We start from the raw sequence: 23,061 nt of genomic DNA on the forward strand, positions 1-23,061 counted from the left end.
GATCACCTGAGGTCAGGAGTTCGAGACCAGCCTGGCCAACATGGTGAAACCCCGTCTCTACTAAAAATACAAAAAATTAGCCGGGCATGGTGGCGGACGCCTGTAATGCCAGCTACTCAAGAGGCTGAGGCAGAAGAATCACTTGAACCCAGGAGGCGGAAGTTGCAGTGAGCCGAGATTGCACCACTGCACTCCAGCCTGGGCAACAAGAGTGAAACTCCACCTCAAAAAAAAAAAAAAGTGATAGATGTTAATTTGCTTGATTTAATCATCCCACAGTGTATTCATGAATCATAACATCACTTTGTACCCCATAAATATATACAACTATAATTTGCCAATTTACAATTAAAGGTTAAAATTTTTAAAAATAAAAGGTAATGACAACAAAAAAAATGGATAAGTAGACAGAAAAATCGATTAATACAGAAGCTGGCAAAAACTAGTAAAGCAAATATGGCAAAATGTAGAATTTGTTGAATCTTTCAGTATTTGGGTGTTTATTGTTCTTTTTCTATGTTAGAAATTTTTCAAAATAAAAAGTTGCAAATGATTTCCATATTATTCTGATTTTTACACAGTAACAGAAAACATTCCTGGCTGCAGCTCATTAATATTTCTTCTTTGTTCTCCTGAGGAATCAAAAGATTCTCATTTATGATATGTCAAAAGGCACATAAAGAAACATATCCAAACTTTGTTGTCTCTTCATTCAAGTTTGGCTTTAATATTTTATTAAAAATTTTTGTATTTGTAAATATTAAAACACTGAAACTTGCTACTGACACAAGAACGACAATGCACTAACAATAAAATCAAAGTAGAAGCTAAACTATTCAGAAGCAGTAGCAACTCCATGATTCCAAGTTAATTTAAACAAGCAATTTCAGAGTGCTTCAAGACGAAGGCGCAAAGCAGCCTCTCAGCCTGCAGTGATGCTACGACACCGGCAGATGGCGCTGCAAAGCTTCTCAAATGCAGCGGGAAGTCCATTTACCAACGGCTGTTGCGATCTCTTAATTAGCTTGAACTGAGTTTGTATTAGAATTTATAATTTTTACTGCATATTGCAGTTACTCGTATATTACTGACACTGGAACAGACATGTTTTAACAAACTGGTTGAGCCGTATCAGTGCGAACCAGCTGAATGTCAGCGCTGTTCCCTCCTGTGACAGAAGCCACCGGCGCCTGCCTGAGGGCACTCCCCTCACTGGGACTCTCAGTACCACGCCCACCTGTCCCCAAGGTTTGTTTCATCACTAAGCCCCACCTTCCAGCATTTTCACCTTTCTCCTTCACTTGATCCTTCTTCCTAACATCGTGTTAACACACTCCAAACTAAAAAAGTTCCTCAACTGCATATACTCTGCTCCCTCCATTTTTTTCTTTCATTGCAATCACTGCCAAACATTTTGAAAATTCTCTCCTCACCTCCACTGCCTTTACGCTTTTCCTCCAAATTATTCCTTAACCCTCTGACATCTGGGGCTTCTGATTCCACCTCTCCAAAGAAATGCTCCCACCAAGACCATGGAGGCCCCTCTCGTTGCTGGTGGATACTCGTTCATTTTCCCCGCCACCACCCATCAGCAGCGTTCCACGCCGCCCTTCCTTCCTTCCTTCCTCCCCTAGCTTCATCACACCACGTTACTAGGTTTTTCCTGTCTCACTGGTTCCTTCCCCTGCTCTCCTTTTTATATGTTTCCTGCTTTCTTCCTCAGCCTTCTCTGCTCCCCACACCTATATGTTGATGATGCCCAAATCTCTGTCTCCAGCCACGACCTCTCTTTCCCCAAGCTCCATTTGCATAAACTGTCTCTGATGAGATTTAGGGCGCTTACGGTGGTATGGCTGTAGACAACTGTCTCAGGAAACAGACCCATGACCCACCCAGTTGCCAAGTCAGAAACAGGATGTATACTCTTGACTTGTCTCTCTCCCCTACACGGCAAAACAATCCCAAGACATGTCAATTCTATCTCCTGAGCAACCCATAAAACGATTTCTCTTCTTTCCATCTTCCATTACCCTAATTCTGGTGTTCATTCTCTCTCCCTGGGATGGCTGTAAAAGCCTCTGATTTCTCCCCTTTCCAAACCAGTCTCCACACTGCAACCATAGTGATCTAAGGCACAATTCTCACCTTTTCAGTCTTAGGCTTAAAGTTCAACGTCCCTCTGGATACAGTCTAAATCTTTAACACGGCTGAAAAGGCCCAGCAAGAGCTGGACCAAGCCCACCTCTCCAGCTTCACCTTTCCTCATTTCTCCTTTGCACCCTCTGCCTCTGAACAAGTTACAGTCTTCCAAAGTTGTCATGTTTCTTGACCTTTGCTGTCTCCTCTGCCCAGAATGCAATTTCCCTGTCTGGCTAACTCCTGTCCAGCATTTGGCCTCAGCATGGACATCTGTACCTCTAGGACGCTTCCCCTGATTCACCAAGACCAGCTTAACTGCCCCTACTGGCTGTTCCTATAGCAATTCTTTACCACGGACTACTGATTTTTTGTGTTTGTTTTGTTTTGGCAGTCTGACATAACTTTATACTAATGCAGCTTCTAGCCCTGTCCCCCACTCCTTCCTCATCAGTATCCCAATGTCCCTCCTATATGGAGCCACCACTACCCCACAGGATCCTGTACCACCCTTCTCCCAGAAGTTATCACACTTTTTTTTTCTAATTGTGTTTCCATTCTCCAATAAATTGTGAGCGCCACAAAGAACCATTTCTATCTCACTTACCACTTGGAAGTGACTGGCAGGTAGTAATTGCTCAACAAATGTTCTATGAGTGAATGAATCCTTGGGATAATTATAGTACTAACCATCTTATTTAGTTATGATAGTTCAATAGAAACACGTAAAATAATGCTTTTATAGTTTACATACTGCTATAGAGCTATTGTATTATATTATTATTATTCTATTCCTACCCTCTATTGCTTGAGAGTAGGATATTGCCTTATTCAATTTTGGTTATTGTCCCAGAACTCAGGGACATATGTCTGGCATATATTGTTTTTAACCAATTTTTGTTGACTGTATCAATGATTGTAAGAAGTGAACAAAGGGCCAGATAATTGAACTATCCTGGACCACACACAGCTACCCTGTTCCAGAAGCAGGACTAGAATCCCATCTGGAAAAAGGGAAGCTTGGAAGTTGACATCTAAATGAAATTCCAGCATGGATGAGAGAAGCCCTGATTTCTCTCCATCAAGACACTAGCCAGCTATGGAAGCCACCAGAGCCCCAGACCTCCATGGTCAAGTATTCACATAGTAGACATGACCCAGACAAGAGGGTGCGTATTTCAGCGTGGAGGGGAGACTGGGCCCTTGGTTTCCTGTGTCTTTGTAGTCAGTTCTAACCTCAGCCTCAGGCACTGGTGTTGGGGCCCTATTCATCCTCATCTGCACGTCCCTCAGTTCTTTTCCTGTTGCTATTATCCTATAGAGTCAGCAAGTCATGGAAGAGGTTTTACAGTCTAACCCTGTGGGGGTGTCAGGAGTTGCCTCCTGCCAGGTCTTCAGCATAAAAATCCCCCCTCCTCAGCTCCCAGTCAATTCTTCATCCCCACCCCTAGACTCTCCCAAATACCCCTGATGAAACCCCTGAGGTGGAAAAAGATAAAGACAAGCAAAGATAAACAGCACAGGAAGCAGAGGTACAAATAGAATTCTGATTTTTCTCCTTTCTCTCCACATTTTGAGGAAATGAATCCAATGTCCTCACCCCACCTCCTGCAGCGGAGAAGTCCCCTGAGCATCTCTGAACATCATGAACCCTCAAAGTAAGCTTAGCTTGGGCCCCTTTTCCTTTTCTATCAGTGAGGCCAAAAAGCCCCAGATGGGAGGCAGGTGGATTTTTCTCTCAGCTGGGACCTTTTCTCTTGTCTAGCACATTTTGGGAAACCTTCAAGTACATTCTCATGCTGGTATTTAAACTTTGCACTGGAGTGAATTCCAGGGGTTATGTCCACACTGAGACCAATGGAGATGAACCTAAAGGAATATGTGGCCAAACACCTTAGCCTCTTTAAATATACTTTCCTTTGCTCCTTGGTTAACAGGGTCTGTCTGCTCGCATTAGAGAAACTGCCCAGTGACTCAGATCCTGAAAGGATCTGCTTTAGAGAAAAAAGGAGTCTGGTACTTCTCACTCCTCCATCTAGTGGGCAACCTGTCCAACTACACTTTTTGCTATCATCCAATACAGACAACACTGGCAGTCAATAAAAAAGCTCATTCTCCCATTTCTAAAAGAATTCAATCTAGGAGTCTAGCTGCTGGCTTAACAAAGGGATATACAGCAAAGCCTAAGGTGCCCTGACTCATGAGAGAGCTGATCTCTGCCGAAATGCTGAGGTGAAACCCTAAAATGGTTCTGGCCACCTGCTAGGTTCTAGCTCAGACCCTGCACTGGATCATCTTTGTTCCACCCCCAAACCAGAGTAAATGGAATTCAGGAGGCTGGTTCTGTGCCCGCCCCTATGTACCTCAAATACTCGTAGCTGCCAAGCTTTTAAACAATGAAACTTAACACTGTACTTAAAGGGCTGTTCTGCTCAAATCATAAATGTGCACACTAGTTGTTCACCAGTAATTAAAACTACTCGTACACATTTAATCAACATTTTCACAAGCGTTTTGCCTTAACTAAAAATTTGTATCAACATGAAGTCCTAGAATTATACTGCATGAGCCCCCAGGATTTGGAGAACATCATTCACCCTTCTTAATCCAAAAACTTGGGTGCCTGAAGGTGGGGTTTTGATCATGGCCAGGCTTCAAATTTAGGTCAGGCTCTGGTGGTACATCCTTATATGCTTGGTGCTCAGCACAGGTCAAGACACACAATAGACCCTCAATAAATATTTGCTGAATTTGAACAATTCCTGTAAAAATCTCATTAAGAGACATCAGCTTGGGACACAGTTCCTCTCTTACTGTTCCTTCTCCCAGAAGCTCCTGGAATGAGCAGGTCTGGCAGCAGGGGGCACACAGGGCTGCTGCTCAAATCGGAGAATGGCACAAACTCCAAAAGGGAGCTGGATTTAGACCTCCCCTCCCCATGTAGGTAACGGGATTCCTAAGGTGCAGAGTGGGAGAATGGGTAGAGGAAGCAGGTTTCAGAGACTGAGAACCTACTAAACTCCTAAGAGAACTTTCCCTTGCAAAGAGAATGCATGAAAAAAGAAGGGAGAAGAGGAGAGAAGCCTCCCACAGCTGTTAGCCTGGAATAGCCGCTCTCACCTCAGTTCATCTGGGGAAGGGGCTACAAAGCAAACAATCTTTATTCACAATTGGGGTGGCAAAGGGGAGATACCCCCAGGTCAGTCCAAAAGCAAAGATACTGGGAGGGAAGATGGTGCTGGGCGAGGAACTCAGCACTCATCCTCACCCAGCAGGGCATAAGGGTTTCGGCCAGCCAGGCTGGACCCTGGAGCCGAGGTTGGGGTCTCCTCATCCCCTTCTCCCTCCTCATCCGCATCCCGGTCCTCCTCTCCCTCCTCCTCACAGGAGCTGCTCAGCTCTTCCTCTTCCTCCTCCTCCTCGTCACCTGCTGGCCCCACCCTGCCCTGCAAAACCACCAGCTCCGTGGTCTCTGGATGGGACTCCCAGGTGCCTGGGGAACCAAAACAAGAAAAAAATGGAGGAGAGTTTTGAGCAAGGAACTAAAGCCAGGGAAAGATGGGGAAGAGGCAAAGACTAGGAATAACAATAATCTTTAGAGCTGCTGGCATTCATTCATTCATCCATTCATTCAACTTCCTATGTACAGATTGCTGAACAGAACCTTTGTGCACATCAACTTCAATCTTTACAATCACTATGCTAAGGGTCAATTATTACCCTCAGTTTGCAGATCAGGAAAATATCACAGATGTTAAGTAACAGAGCTAGCCAACAGGTACAGAATCCAGGTTTGACCCTCTCTCTGGCCACAAAGCCCACACCCTTTTACCTACGCTATAGCAGGGGGCTGGGGAAGAATATCTGGGCTCTGACCTTTCTGTTCACTGTAGCCTGGGGGATGAAAACACAGGCTGAGGCGGCCGTCCACTGCCAGCCGCAAGAGACTGTTGGCTGCTCTGTACACATCATTCCGAGCCGCCTTGGCTGTCTTGTAACCACGTTTCTCTGCCCAGGCTGGAGGAAGAAAAGAATAATGGAAAGGGAAAGCATTAACCAGGTACCAGTTATACTCCCACTCCCATAACACAGACCTTCCAGTTTTCCCCAAAACATTCCAGGCCAGAGATCTTACTGGCTATGCAACAAAAATCTAGGGGTGAGTGGACAGCAGCTTCATCAATGGCAGAATCTCTGAGGAGAGGAAAGGAGACAGGGAAGGGTAAAAGGCGAGGCAGGTAAGGAAGAGCAGCTGAAACCAGGTGGGGCGAAGCCAGGCACATGGAACTCACCTTCACAGATGTCCCAGGCACACCAGGGGTGTTCCGCTGAGGGGTCCTCAGCCTCTGGGTGGCGCAGGTGGAGCAGGGCCTGCACGGGAATTCGGGAGGCCAGGTAGCCCACAGCAGTGTAGGGCTCCTGGATCTGGGCGATAGGGTAGATCCCTGCCAGAACCTGAGGGAAATGAGCACTCAGTACCTTCCTCAATGTCCCACCTTCTCTCTTTCCCTTACCCACCCTCCCCGTCATACCTGCAACTGCCTAGGCAGAAGAGATGGGAAGATGAGGCCTGGGCAGTCACAGAGCTTCACAGAGGGGGTAAGAAAGTAGGTCTGAAAGTATCGGGTATGGCCCGGGGTTCTGGAGACACTCACGACTTTCCGCCCCACCAGCCCATTGATCAGCGAGGACTTTCCCACATTAGGGAAACCTGAGGAAGGCAAGGAAAATTAATGTTTAACAGGTTTTTACTCTGTGATGGGACTTGGTGCTATACCTATAGGTAAAAGGGGAACTAAGGCTCAGAAATTAAGGAAATGGTATTGCAGAACACAAATCACGCTCTGGGCTGCCAGGGTTAAATCCTGGCCCTTCCACTTACCAGCTTTGTGATGTCAGGGCAACTAACTTTCTGAGCCTCTGTTTCTTCATTTTACAGTGTGGACACCTCCCTACCTCAGGGTGGTCAGGATTAAATGAGATAACCAATACAACTTGTGTGGGTCAGTGCCTGCAGTACAGTAAGTACCCAGTACCAGTGATCCACATCTCATAATTACTATGACTTGGCCTGGCACAGTGGCTCACGCTTGTAATCCCAGCGTGATTACTTTGGGAGGCCAAGGCGGGTGGATCACCTGAGGTCAGGACTTCAAGACCAGCCTGGCCAACATGGTGAAACCCCATCTCTACTAAAAAATACAAAAATTAGCTGGGCGTGGTGGTGGGCGCCTGTAATTGCAGCTACTTGGGAGGCTGAGGCAGGAGAACCACTTGAACCCAGGAGGCGGAGGTTGCAGTGAGCTGAGATCGCACCATTGCACTCCAGCCTGGGCAATAAGAGGGAAACTCCATCTCAAAAAAAAAAAATAATAATTACGATGACTTGTCCAAGGAGAAAACTGGAAGCCTTGGGGCTCACTGCCACTCTGCTCACTCACCACCACCAGTTTTTGTGTTTCTGGCTGACTTCAGTGCCTTCATCTCCCTTCCACAGAGCATCTCCCTTACCCCACCTCAGCTGCCCACTCCCATGGTAATACCTGCATCTTGTCACTTCACAGCTCCAAAGCCTCAATTCCAAGCACCCCTCTCTGCCCTGACAACTCATCTTTCCAGCTCACTTACTCTGGTTACTCCATTCCAGTAAGTCTTTGACCCCTGACCTTAACACAGTAACACTATGCAATACCCAACTCATGTCCTCAATTTCCTTCTTACTTGACTCAGATTTCATGATCCAGCTCCTCAGCCAGGCCCGTTCACAGACCTGGAACTCCCTGGTCCCACCTCTCCTCTCTATCTTACTCACCTGGCAAAATCCCAACCCTGTAAAATCCAGCTCTGCCCATTCAGCACTGCTCCTGGGCAGCTGACTGTGGCTAAGAAAAGATGTACCACTGTGCTCACTCTTTACAACACATGCAAGTATCTAGGAGGAAGGGAGGGAAGGAGGGAAAAAAAAGTTCTCCTTTGACGACCACCACCAGACCTAGTTCTCTGTCCACTTTGCAGGAAAACTCCTTAAAAGACTTACCTACTTTTTTCACCATTTCTTCCTGCTATCTTCTTTGTAACTGTAAACTACAACATACAAAAAAATGCACAGAACATACACGTGCAGCCTGATGAACCCATACCACCCAATGTGTGACAACATGTTCCATCTGTCCTTGTTTTTTTTTGTTTTTGTTTTTGAGACAGAGTCTCACTCCCTCACCCGGGCTGGAGTGCAGTGGTGCGATGTTGGCTCACTACAACCTCATCCTCCCAGGTTCAAGCGATTCTCGTGCCTCAACCTCCTGAGTAGCTGAGACCACAGGCGTGCGGCTCCACACCTGGCTAACTTTTTGTATTTTTAGTAGAGATAGGGTTTTGCCATGTTGGCCAGGCTGGTCTCAAACTCCTGACCTCAAGTAATGCACCTGCCTCAGCCTCCCAAAGTGCTAGGATTACAGGCATGAGCCACCATACTGGCCGCCACTCATCCTTCTTGATCATAATCCTCTCCCTCTATACATGCAAACTTTATCCTTTTAAGGAAATCTACTCCTTACATTTCTCTTTAGTTTATGACCTGTGTATCTCTCAACAATGCAGCTTAATTTTGCAGCTTTCAAACTTGATAGAACTGAAATTGTGCAGTATGGATGCTATTGGGTCAGACTCCTTTCACACAATGTTATGTGAAGTTGTTGCACCTTCTCTCATGGGCCTACTCCAGTTTGGCTTTCTCCACCCCACTGAAACCACGGATCTTCACATTGCCAAGCCCGCTGAGCAGCTCTCTGTTCTCTCATGTGGCCTGTCAGCAACAGTTGACACAGCTGATTCCTCCTTTCCTCTTCAAACACCTTCTTCATTTGACTTCTGGGACGCTCCCTTGGTTTTCCTCCTTCTCACTGTCCTTTGCCCAACTAAATGCTGGCTTGTCCTAAGGCTCAGTCCTTGACCTCCTCTTCTCCAACTATTTCCTTTCTCTCCTACATCTCATCCAATTCCATGGCTTTTTTTTTTTTTTTTTTTTTTTTTTTTTTGACAAAGTCTTGCTCTGTCACTCAGGCTGGAGTGCAGTGGTATGATCTTGGCTCACCGTAACCTCCGCCTCCAGGATTCAAGCAATTCTCCTGCCTCACCCTCCTGAGTATCTGGGACTACAGGCACGCACCACCACACACGGCTAATTTTCTGTATTTTTTGGTAGAGACAGGGTTTCACCATGTTGGCCAGGCTGGTCTCAAACTCCTGGCCTCAAGTGATCCACCTGCCTCAGCCTCCCAAAGGGCTGGGATTATAGGCATGAGCCACTGTGCCCAGCCTAATCCCGTGGCTTTAAATACCACTTATATCCATCAATGGTTCCCCAAATTTAAATCTTTCCCAAATTCAAATTTCCATCCTCTTCTCTCCCCTAAGCTGCTGACTACTTACCCACTGCCTATTCAACATCTCCACTAGGGATATTTAAAAAGAATCTGAAATTTCATTTCTGATTCCCCTCTCCTCCCCAAAGCCTTCAAATCTGCTTCTCCCCTAGTCTTCCCATCTCAGTATTTCCAGTTGCTCAAGACAAAAACCTGGAAGTCCTTCTTTATCCTCACTTTCCTTCACGTGCCAACTGCAAGCCATCAGCGATCTCATTTTCTCTACCTTCAAAATATATCATGCTTCCGGCCCTGTCTCACCACCTCCAGCTCCAGCATCCTACTCTAAGCAACTCTTATTTCTCTCCTAGATTACTGAAATAGCCTCAACTGCTCTCTCTGCTCCCTTTCTTGCCCACCCCCCATCATTTATTCTCTACTCAGGAGGTAAACTTATAAGAAACAAAATCAGATCCTATCATTCCCCTGTTCAAAACCTACCCTTGGCTTCTCATGAGACTTGGAATAAAATCCAAAATGGCTGTCACAGCCTCAGGGCTCTACATGATGTGGGCCCTGGTGATCTTGCTGACCTCATCCCCAGTACTTTATCCTGGCTCCCATACTCCAATCCCCTGGGCACTCTTGCTGGTCCTAGAATCTCCAAGCCCGTTCCCTCCTCAAAACCCTTTCCCCACAGTTCTGAATGGCTCACTTCATCTCATCATCCAGTTATCTCCTCAGGGAGGTTTTCCCTGAGCACCTCTCCTCTCAGTCACTCTCTATCCCCTTTCATTGCTTTATTGCCTTCACTGCCCCTACATGATTTTGGATCACAAAATCTATTTAATCACAAGAAAATAAGCTCCATGAATCTACAGACCTTTTTGCCATTTCCACAGCAGTATGTCCCATCCCCAGAATATCTGGCACCTGGTTAAGTGTTCAGTACATATTTGTTGAATGGGTAAATGAATGAGAGCTGGAGGGAAATCCAAACTCAGGGGTGCCTGTGCCACAGCAAACACTCTCCCTCTCACACCACCTGGAATAGAGATCAGCTAGAGCAGAGGCTGCTAAGAGAGGGAACAGAGGCTCCTTGTGACAGGGAGACTAGGATCAGAAGTCAGGGAAGGGACAGCCGGGTGAAATGACTGGAAAGAGGAGCAATCACTCAGCAGTAAGGCAGGTTCTTCCAAAGACAAAAAGGACACTGAGAGATAAGTCAGGGCACTTCCAAGGAGCCCAACTACCTACTCCACACTCCCAAATTTATTCTGGGTTGGGCCCTTTTTGGTTCCAATATCACCTCAGATACCACAACTTGTCCAAGGTCTCTTCTTACCTCTCCCACCCTAAATGAAGACGGGCCCTGGGTCCTAATCATACATTCCTTTTTCCTCCACTGTGAGCTGAGACAAAGCCCTTAAGAGGAGATTCTCCTTGGCAACAAACTTAAAGGGTTAAAACCTAGAAGGATACTAATTCTTGCTGAGCTCCTACTATGATTTGATGATCACTGTACTACAGACTAATTACTACAATTCAAACGGTTTATATAAACCACTTAAAACAGTGCCTGTTACATGGTAAGCACCATATAAATACTGAGTTTTAACAATAACAATTGTTATTATTGTTATCACTATTTGTCAGGCATTCTTATACTCTCTTAACACTATTCCCATCATTCCTCACATCCATTCTTTTTTTTTAAAGACAGGGTCTCTGTCAGCCAGGCTGGAGTGCAGTGGCACAATCATAGCTCACTGCAGCCTTGAACTCTTGGGCTCAAGTGATCCTCCTGCCTCAGCCTCTGAAGTAGCAGAGACTACAGGCACATACCACCACACTTGGCTAGTTTTCTTTATCTTTTGTAAAGATGGGGTTTCACTATGTTGCCCAGACTAGTCTTGAGCTCCTGGTCTCAAGCAATCCTCCCACCTCAGCCTCCCAAAGCGCTGGGACTATAGGCATGAGCCCTCACACATGGCCGTCATCCATTCTTTTACTCAGGTATCAATGTCCTTATTTTTAAAATCAAAGTAACTAAGACTCAGAGTAGCAAAATCACTTACTCAAGACCTCACAGCTGAGAAGAGGTGGAATTTAACTCAGGCTGTCATGATCCTTCCACTGCAGCAGATGCCTCTTCTGCCTTGCCCACCGCCACTGGCAGAGATCACCCCTCAGACACCCTGGGGCCTAATGAGACCTGATCACCCTCTCTCTTCTCCGAATATGAAAACTCTGTACCTCCTTGGAGGCCACCACGCACAAGCTGCCACTTCCTTACCCACACAGCCGATGGTCACCACCCCATCCTTGTAGCGCTCTCGGGTTGGGCCAGTTGGCTCCATTGCTGAATCAGTCTGCTGCTCCACCAGGACTGCTGGGCCATCCTCCTCTTCCTCCTCCTCCCCAGAGCCATTACCCCAGGTGGCCCCAGCCACATCCCGAGCAATCTTCTCCCGCCAGCTGCTCAAGTCCACTGCTCAAAGAAGGAGAAGATTAAAGAGGTTCTCCCCAGGGCTGCTGTGCATGATGGCACATACTGTGCCCTGCACAGATTATGTAACTGGCACCCTCTGGAGTTGTACAGTGCCAACCTAAACAAGAGCAGGTCAGAGAATCTCCCAAAAGTCATTTGACCCTACCCTCCCTGGAATCACGCACGTTTCTCTGAGCTTCTGAAAAGTACTGGGAAGGCTAAAGGCAGCAAGCCACTGAGGCTCCTGACTACCTGCTGCCTCTCATCCCACCAAGTCAGTCTGCTCCTTATTCTGTCCCTTCCCCTGGCCTCTTGCACATATCCACCATAGAGGGGTTGGCTTCAGGAAAGGTGAGCAAAATGATTCTGCATCTTTGGTCTCCCCCATGTCCTCCTACAGCCCTCCTCTAAGGGCCACATACCTTTCCCCACAGTGATGGCTTCACAGGCTCTCAGCAACTGCTCTGGCCCCAGGGCCCGAGTCCATCCTCTCCCCCGCCTCCGACTCTTCTTCAAGACTGAGATCAGAGGGCACAAAAGGATTGGCACACGGGCTTAGGCCTCTCATCTCTCCCACCACCCTTAGGCCCAAGACCAGGTGCCCCCTTGTCAATAAGCCTCTCTGTTCTCCCCTTTGTCCCCTGCCAACTCACCTCTCCCAGGTTGCCCTCTCTCATTGCCCACTCACCACTACTAGGGTCCTGTGGGGTGCGGGGGTCCCGAGGAAAAGAGGTGAAAAGGACGACGTGGAGCTGGGGATAGTGTTGATGGAAATAATGCTTCCAGGCAACCACAAGAGCAGGCGGGGCCAGATCCACCTTGTTCAAAACCAGCACCAGGGCCAGCCCAAGTTCTCCAGTCACATACTCATAAAGTGCTGGCGGGAAATTCACAACCTAGGACAGAGTTGATAAGAAGATGGAGCAGTGAAAGTCAACCCAGAGTACTCTGCCTCCAGCTCCCCACTCAGCAGGTGTAGCTCAGAGACAAGGCCCTGGTGGTAGCAGACTCTGGGCTAAAAACTATAAACCAGACAAACTGAAAAACAAAGACAAAACAGGGGTTAGTAATACTTCTGAGTCTCAGAGGGCTTCCTATAGGTCACGATTAGAGATGGAAATGAACCCAAAACAAGACAAGGAAACAGCATCACTTAGCACACTGAGGTAAAGGCTGGGATCGGAAACAGGGATGGGGGTTAGGGTAGAAATTAGTGTGCTTTTTTGTGTGTGCACAACTATATAAGTGTGTACACGTGCATATATGCATGCATGCAAGTACGTGCACATGTGTGCATGTTTGTGTGTTAATGTGACTGTGAACATGTGTGCAAACATGCCTGTGTATATTGATGTGCACATGATGTACGTGTGAGTATGTGTGTGTACATATTATTAAGGACCTCCAACCTAAATGGTCCTCACAGACCTCCCTTTCTCCCACTGGAGGACAAGAGTGAAGTTGCAGAGCTAGGATTCACACAGGGCAGTCCAGCAGCAGTCTACAGCCTTAACTACTACTCTAGCATTCCAGGTGGGTTCTGTAGCAACTGATGTGGCAGTGCTAGAGAAATGAGATAAGGAAGAAAGGGCATCTTTGGGCTGGGCAGGAGGAAGTCCCCAGCTGCATTCATAGAATCCCTGGAGCTCCAACACTTGGATTTTCTATTGGTCTGTGATGAGCTAAAGGACAGGACATGGCTGTTTTGAAGAGAAGAGTGAGCTGGCCAAGGGAGGAATGACAGGCTATAAGAGAATAAAAAACTGAGTTCCTAACTGCGGACATCAGCACTAGGTAGAGATTAGAAAGACAGGAAGATAGATACCTCTCTGTCTCCCAACTCTTGCCTCTGACCTTTGCCCCTGAAAAACCTTTCTCCCTCCTCCTTGCCCACCCTTATCCCTAGTACTCACTGGATGTCGGATATCAGTGATAAGCAGGACGATGTCAGACATCTCTAACACCCGCCACAGCTGCCTCCATGTCTAAAAAGACAGGATCAGGAAGAGAAACTGAAAACAGAGTCCCTCTCCAGCCTGATCCCAAACCAATTTGACCATAGGTCACTATGCCCCACTCCTGTCCCTAGAGTACACTGTCACCTCCAGATTGTGCTCAAAGTAGCTGAGTTTCTCAGAGGAGTAAGCCCCATGAATCTTCCCAAGATAGTCTTGGAAGCTCCGTTCCTCTTGGCTCATTAGTTGCTCCTTGGACATCTCATAGCTCCAAGGAGGACGTCGAGGAAAGTCCAGAACTGGGAATTCAGGAAAAAGTCCAAGTGTGAGGAAATCTTCAGGATTCAAGAGTACATCCCAGACCCCTCCTTCCTCACAGTCGACTCTTACCTTTCCAAACTCCTTCCCCAGCCCAATGCCTGTCTTGCTCTCACTCACCTGAGCCAGGTTGATACACCTCCCGGATGTCCAGCTCCAACACCTCAGCACTGACCGGCTGTAGAACTTGCTCCCGGGCTGCTCTCTTTCTCCTCTCTACCTCCTCCCTGCTGTCTCTCTCAAAATGCAGTCGGTATCTAAGGGAAGAGGGACCGAGACATCCAGAGCAATCCTGTGGCCACAAACTCCTATTTTCTCCCCTCTTGTACAATCAACTTCGCAAACCATTCTCTCCAGAGTCGTTCAAGTCTCCTCTCTCAAGTCAGACTTCCCCCAAGTCCTTCTTTCAGGCAATATTCAGCCTTCTCCTTCTAAAAGCCCAACTCTCTCCAGCCCCTCTGGAAAGGAAGACTGTGGCCCGCTGTGGGGAGCCGAGTGGCTAGCGGAGAACTGTGGCATCCCAGGCCCACCCTCTTCACCAGTAGCAGCCCGCTTTCCCCCAAAGCTCTGACTTCCGGGTAGGCGGGAAAGCCGGGACCAGCGCCCCCTCTCACCCTCACCGATTTGGGTCGTAGCCTCGTGGACCCAGCCCCTGAGAAGGCTGCTGGTTAAGCCTGCGGATATGATGGGTCACAGACTCCCCGTCCGAGGTGTCGGTCTGTTCCTCTCGCCGCTCCCGGCTCCCGCTGCGGCTGTTGGAACTGGAGCGCAGCCCATCTTGAAGCCCTGCGGGGAGGGGCCGGTGACGCCAGTGCTGGCCAGCTCTCAGGGGCCATAAGACCCTCTCCCCCATCGGCCTGACTCCCTTTCATCCCACTCAACTTCCGATGTTCAGTCCTCCCAGACACCCTATTCGGGACCCTCCCGGATGTGCGTGGGGGGAGTCACTCCTCCAGGGAGCAGTGGGGACGGCGCCCCGTGCTAGCTGGAGAGATTCCCCTCCCCCAACTCTCCATCCTTCCCCACCCCTTCCAGATGTAGGGGGGGTGGGGTGGGGGATCCCCTCCGCGATAGGCCGCGAGGGTTGACGCGGTCCCACGACCCCCTCCCACGATCCCCAGAGGTGCAGCGGGCACACCCCTCCTTCCAGATGTGCGGAAGCCCGAGCCCCGCCCCCTCCTCCCGCTCCCGCACTGACCTCTCTTCCGCTCCCGTTTGTCCTGCAACTGCTTCTTCTTCTGCTTCACGCTGAATGGCTTCTTCCTCGGCATGGCCCGGACCAGTCACCTGGCCCGCCCTCCGCCGAGCTCCCGCCGCCTCAACTGACTGCCCCCCGGGGCAGCCCCCGCCGCAGGGGCCCGGGACCCTAGAGGAGGCGGGGCTAGCAGGTGACGTCAGCGGGCGGGCCCGACAGAATTACCGCCGCGGCGGCGATGGAAGGCGGACGGGGGAGATATAGTCACTTCCCTCCAGGAGCGAGGCGAGAGGATGATGCGGGGTGGGCTACTGGCACGTGAGAGCCAGTGGCACCGAGAGGGCGCCCCGGCGGCGAAGAAGGAGGCGCGCGTGGGAGGACCAGGCTAACTCCGTCACGGACGCTACCAACTCGCGTTCGGAGGAGGGGGGGCGCGTGTCATCACTACCTTGCGCTCCCGGGAGAAGCTACCACTCACCTGGAGGGGGCGGCGGAGCGGAGGGCGGGGCCTACTACCTAGTGGAGAGGGGGCGTGGACACGCTGAGGCTATACTACCAAGCCCCGGGCTTGACCTTAGTGGAAAGCCGAGACTGCGTCCAGGTTGCTGGACTACACCGGGGGCACGGTCAGAGGTCTTTAGGGGAGGGCGGCGGTCTGAGAGTCCTGGGTGCCGACCTGTTGGGACCGAAATTCTTTGTGGGAACGATGATAAGGAGCAGGTTTACAGATCGTAAGTGCAAAAGCGGGCGAGAAGGGAAACCCAAGCGGGACAAGGACTTTTGGGGGGAGGTCAAAGGGCACGAAGTTGTGCCTGCAGCTGTTACCATAGTAACCGAGGACCGGATGTGGCGATCTTACGGTGCGACAGTCCTCTTCTCAGGCCCTCTGGCCCGAGGGCCTGTTGACTCTGTGACACACTCTGAGGAGCTGGTTGTGGTGTTTTCCAGCGAGGGAAGAAGAGAGTAATTTTTTCAAAGCATTTATAGAAACGCAGCAAAGGGAAGGTGTGAGGTTGCCGCCATGCCTGGCAGAGACGGAGGGAGGCAGTTTGCTCCGGAATGCGGCCGCCGCAGATGTTCTCCGCAACCTTCCGGAAGTGGAATGGCGGGAGCCTCAGCATTGCTGCCCACCGACCCCCCGGAAGCGGAAACAGAATCCCCGCGTGCCCCTTCCTCACTACCCTCCAAATCCCGCTGCAGCCATTGCCGCAGACACGATGCCGAAACGAAAGAAGCAGAATCAGCACCAGCCACCGACACAGCAGCAGCCCCCACTGCCCGAGCGGGAAGAGACTGGAGATGAGGAGGATGGGAGTCCCATCGGTGAGGGGTCTGGGAGGGATGTGCACATGCCTGTCAAGCCCGTCCGGGCAAGGGGCTAGGGGCTAATAAGGTGCGAAGGAGGGGGCTGTAACGGAAGGAGGAAGGGCGCACGCGCTGGGGAGGGATGGAAGTGGGGCTGTCCCAAATGGAGCCTTGAACCAGGAGTTCTCTTACTGGAACCATCAACCTCAATACGGCCCCAGACCTTTCTGGAGAAGGCGGGGGTGGAGAGAATAAAGAGCTCTTTGCGCAGCCGCAGAACAGTAGGGGAAAGGGGTAGTAGAGATGTTGCAGATTGCGATGACTGGGATGACAGTTTGTATCCAGACTTTGACTGAAAAGGTACAGGTGCAGCTTTCTCTGAACTAGTCCTCTGGCCAGCAGTTAAGGTGAGGGATTGGTTCATGTCTGGAGACACTTAGGTTGTTTTGGATAGCGACGGTACGGTGAAGAAAAAAAGTTGTCAGTATCTTTTCCTGCATTATCCCCTTTGATTGAATATCTACTTTTTGCAAACCCTGAAACAGCTTTGCAGAAAAAAGGGCAGATAGATGGGGTGAGAACTCCTAAGACTGCTGAAAATATACCTGACTTTACTGGTTGATTAAGAAGTAATACAAGAAAAACACCTAAGAACAGAATCATCAGTCCTTTAATCCATTCTGATGACCATATTTTCATGTCTGCTCTTAGGACCACCCAGCCTTCTGGGCCCTCCCCCCATGGCCAATGGAAAACCTGGCGACCCTAAGTCAGGTGAGGAGGAAGGGGCCCTGATCCTTGTATTAGGTCGTAGAGAAGACAGCAAGGGAGGGGATAAAACCCAGGAAGGACTTAAAAATAAAAGATCAGGGATTCCATCCCTAAATGAATGGAGAGAAGTTGTATATTTGCTGATTTAAAAACTCAATGTTGTAAAAATGTCACTTCTTCCCAAATTGATAAATAGATTTCATGCATTCCAAGTCAGAACACCCATAATGTTTTTGTGGAAATACACATTATTATAGGGAAATGCAAAATATCAAGGTGACTGTCAAGACAATCTTGAAGTGGGAGGGCTTACTATGAATATCAAGATTTGTAAGCTGGGCATGGTGGCACACGCCTGTAGTCCCAGTTACTCAGGAGGCTGAGGTGCGAGGATCCTTTGAGCCCAGGAGTTTTTGAGGCCACCCTGGGCAACATAGTGAGATCCTGTCTCTAAATACAAGAAGAAAAAAAGACTTACTATAAAGCTACAATAGTTACAACGATGCAGTTTGGAAACAATGATAGACATAAGTCAACAGGACTTATGTCCCGAAGAGTCCAATAACAGGCCCATACATGTGTGGACACTTCATTTATGATGAAGATGGAACTGAAAAGTTGGTCTTTTCAATAAATGATATTGGATCAATTGGATATTCATGTGAAAAAAATGGAATTTCACCTTGCACTCATAATCATATACAATGATCTATTTCAAATGGACTGTAGATCTAAGTATAAAAGGTAAGAGAATAATTATTCTAGAAAGTAAATGTATTTTCTAAGAGTAGCTAAGAGTTCTTAAACAGACAAGAAATGCACGTATACACACTAACCATAAAGGAAAGATTGATAAATTGAACTCCGTTAGAAAATATAAATTTGTGGCTGGGTACAGTGGCTCACGCCTGTAATCCCAGCACTTTGGGAGGCCGAGGCGGGTGAATCACGAGGTCAGCAGTTCAAGAACAGCCTGACCAACATGGTGAAACCCCTGTGTCTACTAAAAATACAAAAATTAGCCGGGCATGGTGGTGTGTGCCTGTAATCCCAGCTACTCAGGAGGCTGAGACAGGAGAATCGCTTGAACCTGGAAGGCGGAGGTTGCAGTGAGCTGAGATTGCACCACTGCACTCCAGCCTGGGCGACAGAGTGAAACTGTCTCAAAAAAAAGAAAAAACAAAATACAAACTTGCCAAATAATACCATTAAGAAATTAACAGGAAGCCATACAATAGAAGATATTTGCAATAAATATAACAAATAAAGATCCTGTATCTATAATATATAAAGAACTCTTCCAGACAAGCCATTTGAAAAATTGACAAAAACACAGGACACCTTATTAAAATGGAGATCTAAATGAACTAAAGGTCTAAATGAACAAGTACTCAATATCATTAATTGTCAAGTAAATGCAAGATAAAAATATACCACTTTGAAATTAGAACTCTTGTGTACTGCTGCTGGGATTATAAAATGGTGAAACTACTATAGAAAACAATATGAAGAGGTTCCTCTTAATTAAAAATAGAACTACCAGATGACAAAAAAATTAAAAATAGAATTACCCCAGAACTCCTGCTTCCAGGTATATATCAAAAAAAAAAAAAAAATGGAAAGCAGGGTCTTGAGATATTTGCAGACTCATGTTCATAGCAGCAGTATTCACAATAACAAAGAGGTGGAAGCAACCCACATGTCCACTGATGGAAGGATAAATAAAATGTGGCGTGTACATACAATGGAATATTATTCAGCCTTATGAAGGAAGAAAGTGCTGTCACATACTACAACATGGATGAACTTTGAGGACTTTATGTTAAGTAAAGACATAGTGTATTATTCCACTTATCTGAGGTGTCTAAAGTCAAATTCAGGGGCTGGGCATGGTGCTTCACGCCTGTAATCCCAGCACTTTGGGAGGCCAAGGCAGGCAGATCACTTGAGGTCAGGAGTTCGAGAACAGCCTGGCCAACATGGCAAAACACTGTCTCTACTAAAAATAGAAAAATTAGCTGGGCATGGTGGTACACACCTGTAATCCCAGCTACTCGGGTAGCTGAGGCATGAGAATTGCTTGAACCTGGGAGGCAGAGGTTGCAGTGAGTCGAGATCACGCCACTGCACTCCAGCCTGGATGACAGAGCAAGATTGTCAAAACAAAAAATAAAAATAAAGTCAAATTCAAAGAAACAGTAGAATGATGGTTACCAGAGGCTGGGGGAAAGAAGCTGGAGGAAGGGGAGTTTTGTTTAATGGGTACAGAGTTTCAGTTTTGCAAGATAAAAAACTTTGGGAGGTCGGGCATGGTGGCTCGTGCCTGTAATCCCAGCACTTTGGGAGGCCAAGGTGGGCGGATCATGAGATCAGGAATTCAAGACCAGCCTGGCCAATATGGTAAAACTCCATCTCTACTAAAAATACAAAAATTAGCCAGGCGTGGTGGTGGGCGCCTGTAATCCCAGCTACTTGGGAGGCTGAGGCAGGAGAATCACTTGAACCCAGGAGGCAGAAGTTGCAGTGAGCCAAGATCGCGCCACTGCACTCCAGCCTGGGTGACAGAGCGAGACTCCATCTCAAAAAACAAACAAAAACTTGGAGATCTGTTTCACATCAATATGAATATATGTAACACTACTGAACTGTACACTTAAAAATAGTTAAGATGGTAAATTTTATGTGTTTTTTACCACAATAAAAACCAAACAAAACAAGGCATGATGATTCATGCCTGTAATCCCAGCACTTTAGGAGACCAAGGTGGGAGGATCACTTAAGCCCAAGAGTTCAAGACCAGCCTGGGCAGTGTGGCAAGACCCAATCTCTCATTAAATAAATAATAATAACCAAACAAAAAAATAACCACCACTTTTCACACTCACCATGGCAAAATTTAAAAACCTAACAATTCCAAGTGTTGTCAAGGCTATAGGACAACTGCTGGTGAGAGTGCAAATTGGTATAACCACTGTGAAAAAAAAGTTTGGCATTATGTATGAAACTTGAGCATAACATATACTTTATAAGCCAGTAATACCTCTACTACGTATATACTCAACAGAAATGCATACGTATGTGTAACAACATGTATAAAAATGTTTATAGTGGCATTTCTCGTTATAGCCCCAAACTGGATACCACCCACATGTCCATCATCAGTAGAATGGATAAATAAATTGTTGTGTATGCATGCAATGGGACTACACTGCAACGAAAATGAATGAACTACTGCTACAGGCAACCTGGATGAATCTCACAAACATGATGTTGAGCGAAAGGAGCCAGACATAAAAGAATGCAGACTGTATGATTCCATTTTTGTGAAGTTCAAAAACAGGCAAAAACTAACCTATGGTGTCAGGATAGTGGTTACCTTTGGGGAGGAGGGTGGGTAATGGGAAAAGGGGCACAAGGGGAGGATCTTTTGAGGTGCTAATAAGGCTTTATCTCTTCACCTGGTGGTGGAAACTCAAGTGTGTCTACTTTGTGAGAATTGGGTTGTGCACTTAAAACTGGTGTGTCTTTATGTATGCTGTTCTTCAATAAAAAAATTTTTTTAATCACGGCTTATCAGGATTCAGCTGCCCATTAGACACTTTTCTGTGTCTTTCTCTCTCTCTCTCTCTCTCTCTCCAGCTCTTCACAGAGGTCCTCCAGGATCAAGGGGACCACTGATTCCACCACTGCTGAGTCTCCCACCTCCTCCTTGGGGTAGAGGCCCAATTCGGAGAGGGCTTGGCCCCAGGTCTAGCCCATATGGTCGTGGTTGGTGGGGAGTCAATGCAGAACCTCCTTTTCCGGGGCCAGGCCATGGGGGTCCCACCCGGGGAAGCTTTCACAAAGAACAGAGAAACCCTCGAAGGCTCAAAAGCTGGTCTCTTATCAAGAACACCTGCCCACCCAAGGATGACCCCCAGGTTATGGAAGGTGAGGTCCATTTTGTTATGCCCATTACTCCCAGAGTGACCTAATTTTCAGAAGATCATTCACGATCTTCTCTGGGCTTTCCTTTTTGCTTTTGAAGCAGAAGTAGACCTCAATGTTATTTCTCCCAGGAGAAAGACTACCATTCCAAAATACCTGGAAATGGTAGGGGGTAGAAAATCAGTTCTCCTTCTGTCTCTGCGTTTCATTGTATTTGTTTTCTTTGTTGCTCAAATTTTTAACTGTTCCATTTTCACTTGTTCACAGACAAATCCGACCGCCCTGTCTGCCGACATTTTGCCAAAAAGGGCCACTGTCGATATGAGGACCTCTGTGCCTTCTACCACCCAGGCGTCAATGGACCTCCTCTGTGAGACTGTGCCTTCCCATCCAGGCTGGAAGGAGCTCTCTGTGACCTAGCAGCCATTTATTTCTCTGTAGCCCTATGATGGCTACTGTGAGGCTCTTCTAACACCCTCAGTCAGTGACACACCCACCCCATCCACCACCTCCCCCGTGTGGGGTCCAGAGTTGTGTTGCATCACTGGTGCGCAGCATACGCGCTTTCTTCTGATCCAGCCTGTAGAGACTCGCCTTCGGGACCCATCTTTGCTTCCTTTCAGTTGCCTCCTGGATCTTCTTTCCCGTCATCAAATGACTGCTGAACAGGAAACCTCTTTGGTGCTGTTTCTTGTGCATCTGTCCACCTGTTCCCCAGTATTGCCCTCAATTCCTGAGAGCCCTGGAGCGGTTTCCTACCATTCCCTTCTTTTAGCTGCTTGTTTTAAGTCCTTTTTATGTGACATTCCCTACCCCCAATGTTGTCAGCTGCTTGTGAAACTCAGCCAGGTTGTCTAACCTGGGGTCAAGTTTGGGTGACTGGTGCAGAGTTACTTCCTAAAAGGCCACTCTCCCTGCCTTTGGATTTCATAGTTTCTCTGTCAGTAGCATGATCCCCACCGCTATGGTCTATGATCACCGTGCTTTGTGAAACTGTGCATCCCCTTGTAGCCTTTCTCAGTGTCCGTGGCATTTTTGTGACTTCCCAGCACTAGAATAAGTTTTCCTGCCAAAATGAGTGAGGCGCTTGGTGCCCTCTGGACTTTCCCACTTCCCAACATGGGAGAATTGTGAACTTTCCATCAGACTGCCTCCCTGGCCCTCCCCATTCTTCTCCTGTTGGTTATTCTGAGTCTGACACAGACCCATGACATGTCTTATGAAGCCTCCAATGGCTTTATCCTACCTAGATCCCTTCCAGCCCATTTTAATTAGACTATGTTATTGTGAGGCCACCAGTCCATTCATTTGAATTCTGTGAATCTCCACCTTGCCTATCTTTGGGTAGAACCTGGACAGTACTATTGCCCTCTTCCAATCCTCTTCCCCTACATCCCTGGCACTGGTTGTTTTCTGTGAAAACAGCAGTGAACAGGTTCAGTTTTGAACTGGCCCTGAGGAAATGGGTCAGGAGTTGTATTGGCAAGAGGGAGGGGTGAGAGCTGTTGGAGAACTGAGAATGAGGTTTTTGTTTTTTTTTTCCTTTTTAACTTTTTTTATATTAGTAATAAATGCAGTGGAAACCAGCATTTTATTTAA

At 47.7% G+C, this 23,061-nt stretch overlaps 2 protein-coding genes across 4 annotated transcripts; one reads left to right on the forward strand and one right to left on the reverse strand.

Annotated features, from left to right (window-relative positions):
* Window positions 1-5,279: 5,279 nt before the first annotated feature.
* GNL1 (G protein nucleolar 1 (putative)) lies at window positions 5,280-15,600 on the reverse strand. Of its 2 annotated transcripts, XR_010157462.1 has the most exons (13): window positions 15,463-15,600; window positions 14,885-15,050; window positions 14,385-14,521; window positions 14,094-14,245; window positions 13,905-13,976; window positions 12,680-12,887; window positions 12,414-12,509; window positions 11,797-11,991; window positions 6,669-6,847; window positions 6,429-6,591; window positions 6,272-6,330; window positions 6,013-6,153; window positions 5,280-5,629 (listed from the first exon to the last, which is right to left on the reverse strand). XR_010157462.1 is itself a non-coding variant. In NM_001071796.1 (12 exons), the coding sequence occupies exons 1-12, from the start codon at window positions 15,533-15,535 to the stop codon at window positions 5,388-5,390; spliced, it is 1,824 nt and encodes a 607-aa protein (NP_001065264.1). The 2 variants fall into 2 exon arrangements, 1 of the variants encoding a protein (NP_001065264.1); NM_001071796.1 differs by lacking the exon at window positions 6,272-6,330 and having other exon boundaries at window positions 5,388-5,629; window positions 15,463-15,535.
* Window positions 15,601-16,650: 1,050 nt separating this feature from the next.
* Window positions 16,651-23,061, forward strand: PRR3 (proline rich 3). Of its 2 annotated transcripts, NM_001045499.1 has the most exons (4): window positions 16,677-16,782; window positions 17,476-17,538; window positions 21,175-21,465; window positions 21,730-21,836. In NM_001045499.1, the coding sequence occupies exons 1-4, from the start codon at window positions 16,677-16,679 to the stop codon at window positions 21,834-21,836; spliced, it is 567 nt and encodes a 188-aa protein (NP_001038964.1). The 2 variants fall into 2 exon arrangements, with proteins under 2 accessions (XP_009449097.1, NP_001038964.1); XM_009450822.3 differs by lacking the exon at window positions 17,476-17,538 and having other exon boundaries at window positions 16,651-16,782; window positions 21,730-23,061.

Source organism: Pan troglodytes, chromosome 5 (assembly GCF_028858775.2).
Source record: "Pan troglodytes isolate AG18354 chromosome 5, NHGRI_mPanTro3-v2.0_pri, whole genome shotgun sequence".
NCBI lineage: Eukaryota > Metazoa > Chordata > Mammalia > Primates > Hominidae > Pan > Pan troglodytes.